Below are 14,725 nucleotides of genomic sequence, written 5' to 3' on the forward strand. Positions count from 1 at the left end.
AGCTCGCACAAGAGACTCTTGAAGGGCACATGACCCGTTAATGGCTCCGCACATCGCTCAGCCATGAAAGTACCGAGCCAGCAGCTCTATAATACGTATCCACAGAAGGGCAGGTACCACTGGCCGCATGGGGAGAGCACATGTGCGCCCTACTCCCCACCGTGTCCACTAGGGAGGGGGTGGAGCCCAGTGCTATACACCCCACCCCCGGTGAGTAACGGGGGACGGGTCAGAAGAGTTTTAGGCGAGCCCTGCAACCTGCTGTTAGCAAGGGCAGGTCGTGAAGCAGAGGGCAAAGTCAAGGTTGCGCTGAGGAAAACACCCCTGTTTCAGCACCTGAAGAATACGCTTCCTCAGAGGTCTCCCACAAACCAGGAAGGCTCACACTATGAGCAGGGGACAGCTGCACAGAGCCCGCTCTGCCATAAGCAAGCTCCCTGCTAGGAGGAAGCCCCCGTTCACCCACCTGCCAGGGTGCCTCAGTCTCCCCTAGATTAACCAAAGCAATATGCAACTAGCAGCTACAGCACATAGCATTGAATCATAAAACGGTTTGGGTTGGAAGGGACCTTTAAAGATCATCTAGTCCAATCCCCCTGCCATGGGCAGGGACATCTTTCACTAGATCAGGTTACCCAAAGCCCTGTCCGACCTGACCTTGAACACTTCCAGGGATGGGCTATCCACAAATTCTCTGGGTAAGCTGTTCCAGTGTCTCACCACCCTCATCATTAAAAAATTCTTCTTTATGTCCAATCTAAATCTACCCTCTTTCAGTTTAAAACCCTTTAAGGTGTCCCTAGAGCCTTCTCCAAGCTGAACAACCCCAACTCTCTCAGCCTTTCTTCATAGGAGAGGTACTCCAGCCTTCTGATCATTTTTGTGGGCCTCCTCTGGACCTGCTCTAACAGGTCCATGTCTGTCTTGTACTGGGGACCCCAGAGCTGGACACAATACTGCAGGTGGGGGTCTCACAAGAGTGGAGTAGAGGAGGAGAATCACCTCCCTTGACCTGCTGGCCACACTTCTTTTGATGCGGCCCAGGATATGATTGGCACTCTGGGCTGCAAGCACACAGTGCCAGCTTGTCCAAGTTTTCATCCACCAGCATCCCCAAGTCCTTCTCTGCAAGGCTGCTCTCAATCCATTCATCCCCCAGTCTGTACTGATACTGGGGATTGCCCTGGCCCAGGTGCAGGACCTTGCACTTGGCCTTGTCGAACTTCATGGGGTTTGCATTCTCCTACTCCTCAAGCCTGTCAAGGTCCCTCTGGATGACATCCCTTCCCTCAAGCAAATCAACTGTACCATGCAGCTTGGTGTCACCTGCAAACTTGCTGAGGGTGCACTCAGTCCCACTGTCTACGTTGTTAAAGATGTTAAACAGTACTGGTCCCAGTACAGACCCTTGAGGGACACCACTTGTTACCGGTTTCTACTTGGACATTGAGCCATTGACTGCAACTCTTTGGACATGGCCATCCAGACAATTCCTTAACCATCCACTAATCCTTCCATCAAATCTCTCTCTCTCCAATTTACAAGAACATTGTTGGGGACTGTATCAAAGGCCTCTGTAACTAAATCAGCCAGTTCCCTCAGGACCCTGGGATGCATTTTGTCAGGTCCCGTGGACTTGTGTGGGTTCAGGTTCCTCAGGTGGTCTCGAACCTGATCTTCTTCTATAATGGGAGGGACTTAACTCCCCCAATCCCTGCCTTGAGGTTCAGGGGGTTGAGAGATTACCATTGAAAACAGAGGTAAACAAAATATAATTGCTGAGTACCTCAGCCTTCTCCCTGTCACTAGCTCTTCCTGTCTTACTTATGGGGGGGGGGGGGGGGGGTATGGGGGATATGTGTGCATATTGTCTTTAATCTTCCTTTTCTGGCCAATGTACCTATAAAAGCTCTTATTATTCATAGGCTATATGATATACTGCAACATTTAGGAGACAGAGGTTTTTGCAGCACCCCAGGAAGTTGGAAAAACCTCTTGGAGCAATTCTTGGTCATAATGTTTCCACAAGACACTTAATCCACATATTCAACAAAACACTTCAGAACTTTCAGACAACTCTATGACATTCCTTGGAATTTTAATGAAATGTTGATTACATGCCAATAAAAAAAAAAAAAAGACAAAAATCAAATCTTACCATTGAGTAAATGATAAAAATAAAAAAATGAGTCATCAAGTCATACTGCAAACTTTAATATCAAAAAAATAATCAAACCTATTGTACACATGTCCTGGTTTCAGCTGGTATAGAGTTGTCTTCCTAGTAGCTCGTATAGTGCTATGTTTTTGAGCTAGGTATGAGAAGAATGTTGATAACACTGATGTTTTCAATTGTTGCTAAGTAATGTTTAGTCTCAAGTCAAGGATTTTTCAGCTTCCCATGCCCAGCCAGCAAGAAGGCTGGAGGGGCACAAGAAGTTGGGAGGGGACACAGCCAGGGCAGCTGACCCAAAGTGGCCAACGGTGTATTCCATACCATGTGACGCCACATCTAGTATATAAACTGGGGGGAGTGGGGGCGGGGGGATTGCCGCTCAGGGACTAGCTGGGTGTCAGTCGGTGGGTGGTGAGCAATTGCACTGTGCATCACTTGTACATTCCAATCCTTTTATTATTACTGTTGTCATTTTATTAGTGTTTTCATTATCATTATTAGTTTCTTCTTTTCTGTTCTATTAAACCGTTCTTATCTCAACCCACAAGTGTTACTTCTTTTCCTGATTGTCTCCCCCATCCCACTGGGTGGGGGGAAGTGAGTGAGCAGCTGCATGGTGCTTAGTTGCTGGCTAGGGTTAAACCACAACAACACATTATTGTCATAACTGATTTTATGATGTACTACACTCATGGCAAAAGTTTTAGGTCTCTCTTCCTTTGAGCCAAAGCTTTTATGCCTTGTTCTACTTACAAGCATAGTACAAATTAGACAACAGATTAAAGAAAAATAAGAAGGATGTATTAACAGACAGAATAAGGTCTATTTTCTCCGAAACCAGCAAAAAGAATGCAGGACACTACATTTATCAAACTTAAATGTGTGACACATGAATGTGAAACCTAGCACTGGGCAGCTTTGCTTCTCTATTAAAAAAAAAATAATCACATGGTGTTGATGTGATTATAACTAACACACATCTGGACATATTCTGAACAGGCCTGAGAGAATTTCAAAGCCCTAGCTCTGCAGGATTTTCAGCACAGACACTTTCATCCCCACAACTCTTTTCAGGCACTAGGCGTCCAGTATGTGAGGAAACAGAAGTCGAGTTTGTGGAAAAAAAGAGTGGTCACACTTACCTACATTTATCCATATTCCTCCAGGCTTTAGTATTTTCCACATTGTATCAATATAATCAGTAATGTTATGTGCTGTATCTATAAAGAAGCAAGTTGCTATGCAGTTCCTTGTATCTGCACAAAAAGAACATATTATACAGATATTAGTTTCAATGTTTCTCCCCCATAAAAAAATCTATCATTTAACAGCAATATTTGTTTTACACTCAGGATTTACTTCAATTAACAATAAAAGCTGAAGAGTTCTCATGTTTACTAGAAACTAAACGCAAAACATTGTTTTACATAAGCAATGGACAGTTAAGTTTGGGTTTGTGGGGCCTATATTTTGAAAAAACCTAAAATATTAATGCATACATATTTATTTTATGAAATAATTATTTGCATCTCTTATATAAAATATAAATTGCTTATATATTATAAAACATAATTACTGTAATATATATATATATTATAATACATGAAGGCCCAAACATGCTAATACTTGCCTGTTCTATGAACTTCATTACTACAACTGTTAAAAACAGGAATGCAAAAATACCCAGCAGCTTTGGGACTCTCTGGTTACATTAAAACTTAGAACAATACAATTCTGTACACTAAAGTGTACTTTTACAACCCATGTAACTTCAAAATATTTTATCCAGTATCTGAATGTTTCTCCAATTGTTTTTTTACTAGCGTATTTAACAATATCTTTCAAGAACTACCTTTTAAAGCATGAGTCTGTTTTTGTCTAAACATGCATCTGTGAAATTGTAAAAGTTTAAGTTCTGTAAATCTGGGGGGGGGGGGAGGAAATCACCAGCATTGGATATCCTAACAAGACAGAATCTACAGAAAATTAAGGAATTATATAAGGAAGGCATCTAGAAGAAAATATCTAGAAGCCTGGCTGCACAAAAAAGAGGCAGATCAAAAGCTAGTTATTTTTCATCAGAATGAAATATGGGTCCAACAAAGACAGAGATGTGGAACTGGAAAACAGAAGTCCTTGGTATAATCCAATACTATGCGAGGAAAAAAAAATAAAAATTAGTGAACTCTAAATAGGCATACTTCATGTTTCTTATTATTTGCTCTACTAGGATCTGAAGTGTGAAATATTAGACTACATATGAAACAAAAAAACCCACCTGGATAAGTGCTATTCTTCGATCAAAGAATAAATGTGTAATTGGTATGTGCTAAATAAGGTCATCTTCTGCAGATTAATTCAATATTAGGTTAGTCATACAAAGACTACTTTATAGCTGCAATGAAGACAGCACAATTAATCAGAGATCACCAGAAAAAGTAAGGGTATTTGTACCGATGGGAAGACTCAATCTTTAATAATTATCATCCCCATAATGTGCCCTTTAAATACTTGTTATTGACAGTCAATAAGCATATCTTAGTTTCATTTATAATTAGCTACCATCAAAAAAGTTTGATTTGCTTTTACAACAGAAAATTTAAAAAAAAAATACTTTTTTTCCCCCACTAAAAAAAAGAATGCATTAGTTGCACTGTTCACTTCCTTAACATCACTTTTTTAAAAATCAAGTATACCTTTCCCTAACTTTGCCATATTGTCTTTATTCTGAAAGAAACTACTGCAACAAAGATCTGTTAGGCAAGTAGCTAGCTACAGCAAATATATTATCTGTATGTTGGGGGTTTTCTTTTTAGTTATTAAAAGAAAAAAAAAAGCAGCTGATTTGGAATAAGAAAGTCTTGCTATAATTGGTACTTTTTTGCTTAATGATTACAGATGCAGTTCCACTCTATTTGTAATAATTTCTTATTGTCTCATAGCAAATACACTAAAGATAGTTACATGGAAAGACTAAATATTTGCATTTACTCACTACACTCAGAATAAATTTCTTGAAAATCCCCTGCTGTCATAGAGAAGTTCGAACTAGAAGGAAGACTGTGAGGGTCAACATCAGGGAAATAAACTGGTCGTATCTGATCAGCAGATCTTTTGTTATTGCTAAACTGATGAATCCAGGGATAAAGCTTATATGAGTTAATTTCAGAGCATCTGCAAAACATGGAAGTCAGAACAATTCAGTTTCAATTAATTGTTCATGTATTATCTAGAAATGTAGGTGTCTTGAATATAAAATGATACATTAAAAGACTTTCACCAACATCCACTATTTTATTGATAAAGTTAATGCTAAAGCTAGAACTTTTCTAAGGGACTTATGTAGTTCATAACACTTCAGACTGGCCAATTTATGAGCTGGTCAAAAAACCCAAAACAATTTAACTCTGACACAAACTATCACCACGCAACAACTGCATTGCTCCCCCTCCTCCCAATTTTTCCACTGGGGAAAAAACACCAAACCAAACCCGATTCTTTCAGTAGGATGGATGAAATTTGTGATTCAGTATATCCAGAAAAGCTAAGCCTTTTGGGGTTGGGATTTTTGTTTGTTTTATTAAAAAAAGAAACAATAGTCCCATGCTTGTCTTAAATTTCCTTGGGAATATTTGTTCTCATTCTAGACTTTTCTGCCTTTCCTGAACCATAATCACAGGGGTTTTGAAGCACGGCAAAACAAAAGCATTTTTCAGATACAAAATGAAATGATGCAGTTAAGTTTCAAACGATTAATAAATTTCACGTTTTCACAAAGCACAATAGCTTTTCACTAGATGTCATTTTAAGTTAATAACATCTGGAATATTGCAATTATGCTAAGCAAACATTTTTTTTTTATTTGTGGATTGACATGGTCAACTAAGTGAATGCTTACTCTAAGAAGTGATGAAAATAGGATTAAAATATAAAAAGCTTTTCCCAGTCCTGCACACAATTTGTAATTTAAAAAAACAAAAAAACCCCAACAAAACCTCCCCAAAACCACCCCACAAAACAACAACAACAAAAAAAACCAAACCAATTTCCTCTCCCATGCATCACCACCAAATTCTGCAGTCAAGCCCACTTACTAAAGCTATGTTACACATACATAACTAGATATTCAGAGATAACAGAGGATATGCACTTTATGAGACAGATGTTGTCAACAAGCACTTTTTAAAATGTAAGCAGTCTACCAGGTTATAGAAAACGTACTCTTGGCTCGTGGATAGAAAGAATCTGAGGTAAAGTCTTTGAAATAAAAGTTTTCTGCCATCTCCACATAGTATTTAGTTTTCTCAGTAAAAACAAAAATTAACTGTATTTGAACAACACAATATACCAAGTTCATCAACCATCTCCATATATAAACAGTCAGATAAATATCAAATCAGATACATGCAATCAGTCAAAGAAAACAAGCAGGAAAATAACCCCGACAACATAGACCTTGTTTCCTTCAAGCAAGACATGTCTATTTTGGCTGACTTCACATTTGATAAGATTAACTTTTTTTGTTAACTATTTCAGCATTCTTTGTGTGCTCACAGTCAATTTGTATTATCCTCAGAACATTTCTATAAAACAATTACATTTTCAGAAAAGCAAGACGAAGAAACTAGGAGACCAGAGTAGATAAAGGAAATCTTTTCTGCGCTATAAGGGAACACACACCTTGCAGTACTTTTCTTCTCATTTTTGAGCATAAAATATATACATATAGACTTCAACAGCTCCAGGAGCAATTCCTTATTTAATGTAAAAGGCCAAACCCTCTCCATATTCAAAACCTGAAAACCTCCCCTTTCCAGCTTTGATAATTTATATCTCAAACTTAAGTATTGCAATCCTTTACAGCTACCATTCTTCCACTGAAAAAATATAGGTAGGGAGTTAAAGTTATTAAAGTAGTAGAGTCTGAGGCACTTCTTTCTAATAGGCACAGTACATATATCGGATAATGCTCAGTCTGAAAAGGTAATTCTAGAAAAGATGATTAGATCAAATCTTACTTCTGACCAATTAAGAAACCTTCTCAAGGTATCAAGATTTATCTACAAAGATGCTTTTTTAGGAAAGTAAAGGTTAGCCAACTGTCAGTGTGAATCCTACTTGTATGAATTAATACATTTTAAACCACCCCTACTCTCATTTGGGTGCAAAGTGATTTTATATTACTCCAACTGAACTTTCTCAAATACTTATAAGTGATGCTTCTACTGAAGGGCTGTTAGACTGAGGCTACTGAGCCTGCTCTGAATCTCCAGCTGCAAAACACAGCAAGTTAGCAATCAGCTGCACACTAGATCAATCCTGTTGCACAGTGGAGAAATGAGACCACATAAGATCTGGTGTCTCCTCCACTTAGATACCACACTTGTGTTTCCCCTCCCATCAGATGTCAAAGGGATGCTGTCGTGGTTTCAGCCCAGCCGGGAACAAAGGACCACGCAGCCGCTCGCTCACTCCTCCGCCCCCCTCCGGTGGGATGGGGAGGAGACGGAGGAGAGAAAAGAAAAAGAAACTGGAACCTCGAGGGCTGAGATAAAGGCAGTTTACTGGGACAAACACAAAGAGATTACAACAACAACAACGGTACTAATGAAAAAGTATACAAAAAGAGTGATGCACAGTGCAACTGCTCACCACCCGGGACCCGACGCTCCACCACTTCCCCCACTGAAAACAGAGACCACCCCCCGGACCACTCCCCATTTATATACTGAGCATGATGTGACATGGTATGGAATAGCTCCTTGGCTAGTTCAGGTCAGCTGCCCCGGCTATGCCCCCACCTCCCAGGTTCCTGTAAAAATTAACTCTATACCAGCTGAACCCAGGACATTATCCACCCCTTATACCATCTACATCATGCCCAGATCTTACATTTTTCTAATCAACCACTACTACTTTCCTTGTCTTATATATAAGTATATGGACTTCCCCCCCGCCCCGACTTCGCACACACACACACAGTGTTCCTTTAGCCTATGGGCTATCCCTCTAATGTGTCCATCGATTTTGGGGTTCTATCTGTTGTAACAGTTCTTCAGGATAAGAGAGAGATGGTGTGAGATGTTGCGTTGTTGTACGCTGCCTCTGGAACTTGTGGCTAGTACATTTGGTGCAACTCATGCCCTTGGTCTGCAGGTCGAGGACGTTGATCTTGAGGAAATTGCTGGGTGCCAGATCAAGTTCTATCGCTGTTGTACTTGGCTCAGTTTCAAAAGTCCATCCTGTAGTCATTTGGATAATTCTCACAATAATACCCTTGATATGGCATATAGACACTATAGATACAATGACATGCATTGGCAGGTTATTTAGCAGTTAAATATCATACAGCCCAATTCACTGGCTATTCTCTCCCAAAATCAAATCTCCCTGAGGTACACATCGAACTTCCCCATCCTTCTGCATCACCCACCAGGTGTACCCAGGTCCTTGAGCAAAAACAACCTCTTGAATGGGTTTGCCTCTGCTTGAGGGAGGACTAACCCAGACTGCCTTTCCTAACATACTCCTCATGCGCACTACAGGGACTTTATCCCTTTCTACGGTATATGGAACTCTTGGTTGGGCAGGGCCAGCCCGATTGGCAGATCCTCTAGTATTAACTAACCAGGTGGCTTTTATTAAATGTGTATCTCAATGCTTGAAAGTTCCACCCCCCATCGCTCTCAATGTAGTTTTCAGCAGTCCATTGTATCGTTCAATTTTTCCGGAGGCCGGTGCGTGATAAGGGATGTGATACACCCACTCAATGCCATGCTCTTTGGCCCAGGTGTCTACGAGGTTGTTTTGGAAGTGAGTCCCATTGTCTAACTCGATTCTTTCTGGGGTGCCATGGCGCCACAAGACCTGCTTCTCAAGGCCCAGGATAGTGTTCTGGGTGGTGGCATGGGACACAGAGTATGTTTCTAGCCATCCAGTGGTTGCTTCCACCATTGTAAGCACATGGCACTTGCCTTGGCGTGTTCATGGGAGTGTGATATAGTCAATCTGCCAGGCCTCCCACTGTTTATATTTCAGCCATCGCCCTCCATGCGACAGGGGTTTTTGCTGCTTGGCTTGCTTAATTGCAGCACATGTTTCACATTCATGGATGACCTGTGCGATAGTATCCATGGTCAAGTCCACCCCTCGATCTCGAGCCCATCTATATGTTGCATGTCTTCCCTGATGGCCCGAGGTATCGTGGGCCCCACCAAGCCATAAATAGCTCACCCCTACGTTGCCAGTCCAGGTCCACGTGAGACACTTCAATCTTGGCGGCCTGATCCGCCTGCTGGTTGTTTTGATGTTCTTCAGTGGCTCGACTCTTGGGTACGCATCTACGTGACGTACTTTTACCACTAGCTTCTCTATCCGAACAGCGATATCTTGCCACAATGCGTCAGGCCAGATGGGTTTACCTCTGCGCTGCCAATTGCCCTTCTTCCATTGCTGTAGCCACCCCCATAGGGCATTTGCCACCATCCATGAGTCAGTATAGAGATAGAGCACTGGCCACTTTTCTCTTTCAGCAATGTCTAATGCTAGCTGGATGGCTTTCACCTCTGCAAACTGACTTGATTCACCTTCTCCTTCAGCAGTTTCTGCAACTTGTCGTGTAGGACTCCATACATCAGCCTTCCACCTCCGATGCTTTCCCACAATGCGACAGGACCCATCAGTGAACAGGGCATATTGCCTCTCATTTTCTGGCAGTTTATTATACAGCGGGGCCTCTTCAGCCCGTGTCACCTCCTCCTCTGGAGACATTCCAAAATCCTTGCCTTATGGCCAGTCCGTGATCACTTCTAACATTCCTGGGCGACTGCGGTTTCCTATGCGAGCCCGCTGTGTGATCAGTGGAATCTACTTACTCCACGTGGCGTCAGTCGCGTGATGTGTAGAGGAAACTTTCCCTTTCAACATCTAGCCCAGCACTGGCAGTCGAGGTGCTAAGAAGAGCTGTGTTTCAGTACCAACCACTTCTGAGGCGGCTCGAACTCCTTCATATGCTGCCAAGATCTCTTTTTCAGTTGGAGTATAGCGATCCTCGGATCCTCGATATCCTCGACTCCAAAACCTCAGAGGTCGGCCTCGGGTCTCCCCAGGTGCTTTCTGCCAAAGGCTCCAGGTAGGGCCATTCTCCCCAGCTGCAGTGTAGAGCATATTTTTAATATCTCGTCCTGTCCGGACTGGCCCAAGAGCTACTGCGTGAACAATCTCCTGCTTAATCTGTTCAAAGGCTTGTCTTTGCTCAGGACCCCATTTAAAATGGTTCTTCTTCCGAGTGACTTGGTAGAGAGGGCTTACAATTTGACTGTAATTTGGAATATGCATTCTCCAAAAGCCCACAACACCTAAGAAAGCCTGTGTTTCCTTTTTATTAGTTGGGGGAGACATAGCTGCTATTTTGTTGATCATGTCAGCAGGGATCTGATGACGTCCATCTTGCCATTTTACTCCTAAGAACTGGATCTCCTGTGCAGGTCCCTTGACCTTACTTTCTTTTATGGCAAAACCAGACTTCCAAAGGAGTTGGATTATTTTCTTCCCTTTCTCAAAAACTTCTTCTGCTGTGTTGCCCCATACGATGATGTCATCAATATATTGCAGGTGCTCTGGAGCTTCACCTTTTTCTAGTGCAGCCTGGATCAGTCCATGGCAAATGGTGGGGCTGTGTTTCCACCCCTGGGGCAGTCGATTCCAGGTGTACTGGATGCCCCTCCAAGTGAAAGCAAACTGAGGCCTGCACTCCGCTGCCAAAGGAATGGAGAAAAATGCATTAGCAATGTCAATTGTGGCATACCACTTAGCTGCCTTTGATTCCAGTTCATATTGAAGCTCTAACATATCTGGCACAGCAGCGCTCAGCGGTGGCGTGACTTCATTCAGCCCACAATAATCTACTGTTAGTCTCCATTCCCCGTTATATTTCCGCACTGGCCATATGGGACTATTAAAGGGTGAGTGAGTCTTGCTGATCACTCCTTGGCTCTCCAATTGGCAAATCAGCTTATGGATGGGGATCAGGGAGTGTCAGTTGGTGCGATATTGTCGCCGGTGCACCGTCGTGGTAGCAATTGGCACCTGTTGTTCTTCAACCTTTAGCAACCCCACAACCGAAGGGTCTTGGGAGAGACCCGGCAGGGTAGACAGCTGTTCAATCTCCTCCGTCTCCAATGCAGCTATACCAAAGGCCCAACGGTACCCTTTTGGGTCCTTGAAATACCCCCTCCTGAGATAATCTATACCAAGGATGCACGGGGCCTCTGGGCCAGTCCCAATGGGGTGTTTATGCCACTCATTCCCATTAGATTCATTTCAGCTTCCAATATGGTTAGCTCTTGGGATCCCCCTGTCATACCAGAGATACAGATGGGTTCTGCCCCTTTATAACTTGATGGCATTAGGGTACATTGTGCACCAGTGTCCAGTAGAGCCTTATATTCCTGTGGGTCTGATGTGCCAGGCCATCGAATCCACACTGTCCAGTAGACTCGGTTGTCCCTCTCCTCCACCTGGCTGGAGGCAGGGCCCCTCTAATGCTGGTTAGACTATCCATTACTCACTTTCTGCACACGTGAATCAGAAGTCCCTTCAAGGGGATCAGAAATGAGATCAGCCCATCTACTGCGTCTGGGGGACTGCTCACGGGAAACTGGAGCAGCAGTTTTCCAAGAAGTATTCTCTTTTCTGGTTGCTTTTTCTCGCAACTACTGTACCCGTGCATCCAAGACTGAAGTGGGTTTTCCATCCCACTTCCTCATGTCCTCTCCATGGTCACGCAGGTAAAACCACAGGTTAGCCCGTCGAGTGTACTTCCTCTCTCCTCTCTTGGGCAGAGGAACGCTTACTCCCAATAACTGCGATGCGGGCCTGTACAGGTGAGGAGGAGGACAGATCCACTTTGAATTGCTGGAACTCTCGGGACAACTCCTCTACAGCTGAGACACAGGCCCATAGGGAGGAAGAGGGACTTCCTTCGTATTGCCGGAGTTGGACAGCCAATTCATCCACCGTTTGTCCATAGGCTTCTTTCCAGGACATTACTGCCAATGAGTTGGCATAGGTTGGTGGTGCACTTCGTAGAAACCTCCGCCACATGGGTTGTGTGCATTGGACCTCATCTGGATCTGTGGGTGACTGCCCATTTTCTGGATCATTATAAATCACCTCCAGCACAGCTAATTCCCTCAGGTACTGGATACCTCTCTCCATGGTGGTCCACTTGCCTTGGTGACATGTAACTTCATCCCTGAAGGGGTATCTTTCCTTTACACCTAACAGAAGTCGCCTCCAGAGGCTGAGGACTTGTGTTTTTCTCCCAATCGCCTTGTCGATGCCCCCTTCCCTAGACAGAGATCCCAACTGCTTAGCTTCCTTACCCTCTAACTCCACACTACTAGCCCCACTATCCCAGCATCGGAGCAGCCAGGTAACAATGTGCTCACCTGGGTGGCGGCTAAAATCTTTTTGCATGTCACGCAACTCACTCATGGATAGAGATCGGGTAATTATTTCAGGTTCTGCCTCTTCCTCTTGCTCTCGCGATGACCCTGGTTCATCTTCATCTCTCGCTAAGCGAACTGATTTCTTTGTGTGTTTCTTTTTCTGTACAGGGGCGACTGATACTGGCACAGGCTGGTTCTCTGGTTTAGCTGCAGTATCTGTCACCGGGGTAGGGGTAGTCACGGTACCTGTTGTCGGGGTAGGGACAGCCACGTTGCCTGTTGTCCTGTTTTCCATCTTTTCTCCCTGAGGGTGCTGCCTAGTATCAAGCAGTGTTTGGTAGATACTGGCCAGGGCCCAGCACAATGTAGTGAGTTGTGTGTCTCTGGGACAGCCACAGCATTTTTCTTTCAAATATTCTACCACTTCATGAGGGTTCTGTAGTTGTTCGGGAGTGAACTTCCAAGTCACTGGCGGTGAGAAGTTCTCTAGATACCTGCCCATATCTTCCCACATGCTGTGCCACCCATGAATATCCAGCTTTGGGGCAGATCTCTGGGTGGTCCTCTTAAAGACCCTTTTTGTAGCCCTAAACAAGACCTGAAACATAGTCAGGAGGCATAGCACTAACAGTACACTGGCTTGCGCATCCCAAGGATATTCAAAATTCTCAAAAGCTGTTGTAATTAGTCAGAAGGAGGAAAGGGAGGCAAATGGATGGGTGGGAGTATCCCCCCCTAACTTCCCCATGGATGGGGTGTAATTACCAATAAAATCCGAGAGAAGGTGCCCAAATTATGGAAATTATATCACTGCCTCATACAGATACCAGCTTAACCTCATGACCAGTGATGTAATCATTTCATAAGTCGACATTGCCCAGTACAGCAAAATGATAATCCCAATCACTCTCCCAGAGATGAGATACACAACTACAGGCAATACATAGAGCATATAAGAGCTTACAAAACGCCACCATGTAAACAAATGAAACAACATTGTGACTAACATCTATTTATCTAAGAAATGCATTTGGCAAATGTGTTTCAACACGCTCTGGCCATATCTGTCGTTATCTCAACCCTTCGTGCCCCACGTTGGGCGCCAAAAAAGGACTGTCGTGGTTTCAGCCCAGCCGGGAACAAAGGACCACGCAGCCGCTCGCTCACTCCTCCGCCCCCCTCCGGTGGGATGGGGAGGAGACGGAGGAGAGAAAAGAAAAAGAAACTGGAACCTCGAGGGCTGAGATAAAGGCAGTTTACTGGGACAAACACAAAGAGATTACAACAACAACAACGGTACTAATGAAAAAGTATACAAAAAGAGTGATGCACAGTGCAACTGCTCACCACCCGGGACCCGACGCTCCACCACTTCCCCCACTGAAAACAGAGACCACCCCCCGGACCGCTCCCCATTTATATACTGAGCATGATGTGACATGGTATGGAATAGCTCCTTGGCTAGTTCAGGTCAGCTGCCCCGGCTATGCCCCCACCTCCCAGGTTCCTGTAAAAATTAACTCTATACCAGCTGAACCCAGGACATAGGGACAGCATGTCTAGTTTCCCGTCCTGTGGACAGCCATACCTTCCTCTGGAGCAGTAGGTTTTTGAGGAGTGGGAGTTGCCAGCGACTGTGGATTTGCCCCCTTATAGCCTCGAATGTCTAACTCAGTATGTGGAGGCTCCTTGTTCTTGTCTTTCCACCCTAGGACCAACTTTTCTAGGACAGAGCTGGGCAAGCCATCCATCACATCCCGGGGAATTTCCTTTTCTATCCCTTCTGCCCTCAACAAGTTTCGCTGACTGCCATATGGCTTTTTGGTGTTTACAGTGTTAGATGGGGGAGGTTGGCCAGGTCCTTCTATTCGGCGGATAGCAGGCTTAGCGCTGCTTTCTTCCCTTGTGAGACCCATTCTCCGGCCATAGTTAATCAATTCCTGTGCCACTTCTCCCCAGATCAGGGCCCCTCCTGCATTCCGCCTGCCTCCTCTAGGTGCTATCACATGGCGTAATCTATCCTGCAGCTGCACAGCATATAATTTCAAAGAATCTGGTAAACCTCGGATTAGAGGAGTCATTCTATCAGGATTGGCAT

The 14,725-nt window shown here is 43.9% G+C and overlaps 2 protein-coding genes across 4 annotated transcripts in view; both read right to left on the reverse strand.

Moving 5' to 3' along the window:
* The window catches only part of LOC126035461 (uncharacterized), a 280,978-nt gene that overhangs the window by 186,751 nt on the left and 79,502 nt on the right, over positions 1-14,725 (reverse strand). The gene's annotated exons all lie outside the window — the stretch shown is intronic.
* LOC126035506 (probable global transcription activator SNF2L2) overlaps positions 1-14,725 on the reverse strand; it is a 114,591-nt gene that overhangs the window by 79,047 nt on the left and 20,819 nt on the right. The window contains exons 1-2 of one of the 2 annotated variants that reach the window (XM_049794167.1): positions 4,455-4,612; positions 3,319-3,432 (exon numbers count right to left, since the gene is read on the reverse strand). In XM_049794167.1, the coding sequence (XP_049650124.1) occupies positions 3,319-3,361 (43 nt within the window). In that variant the 5' untranslated portion in view covers positions 3,362-3,432; positions 4,455-4,612. Of the gene's footprint in view, positions 1-3,318; positions 3,433-4,454; positions 4,613-14,725 lie in introns of those variants that run through there. The other variant, XM_049794166.1, reaches the window with a different exon arrangement.

The sequence above is a fragment of the Accipiter gentilis genome, chromosome W (genome assembly GCF_929443795.1).
Source record: "Accipiter gentilis chromosome W, bAccGen1.1, whole genome shotgun sequence".
NCBI classification, from domain to species: Eukaryota; Metazoa; Chordata; class Aves; order Accipitriformes; family Accipitridae; genus Astur; species Astur gentilis.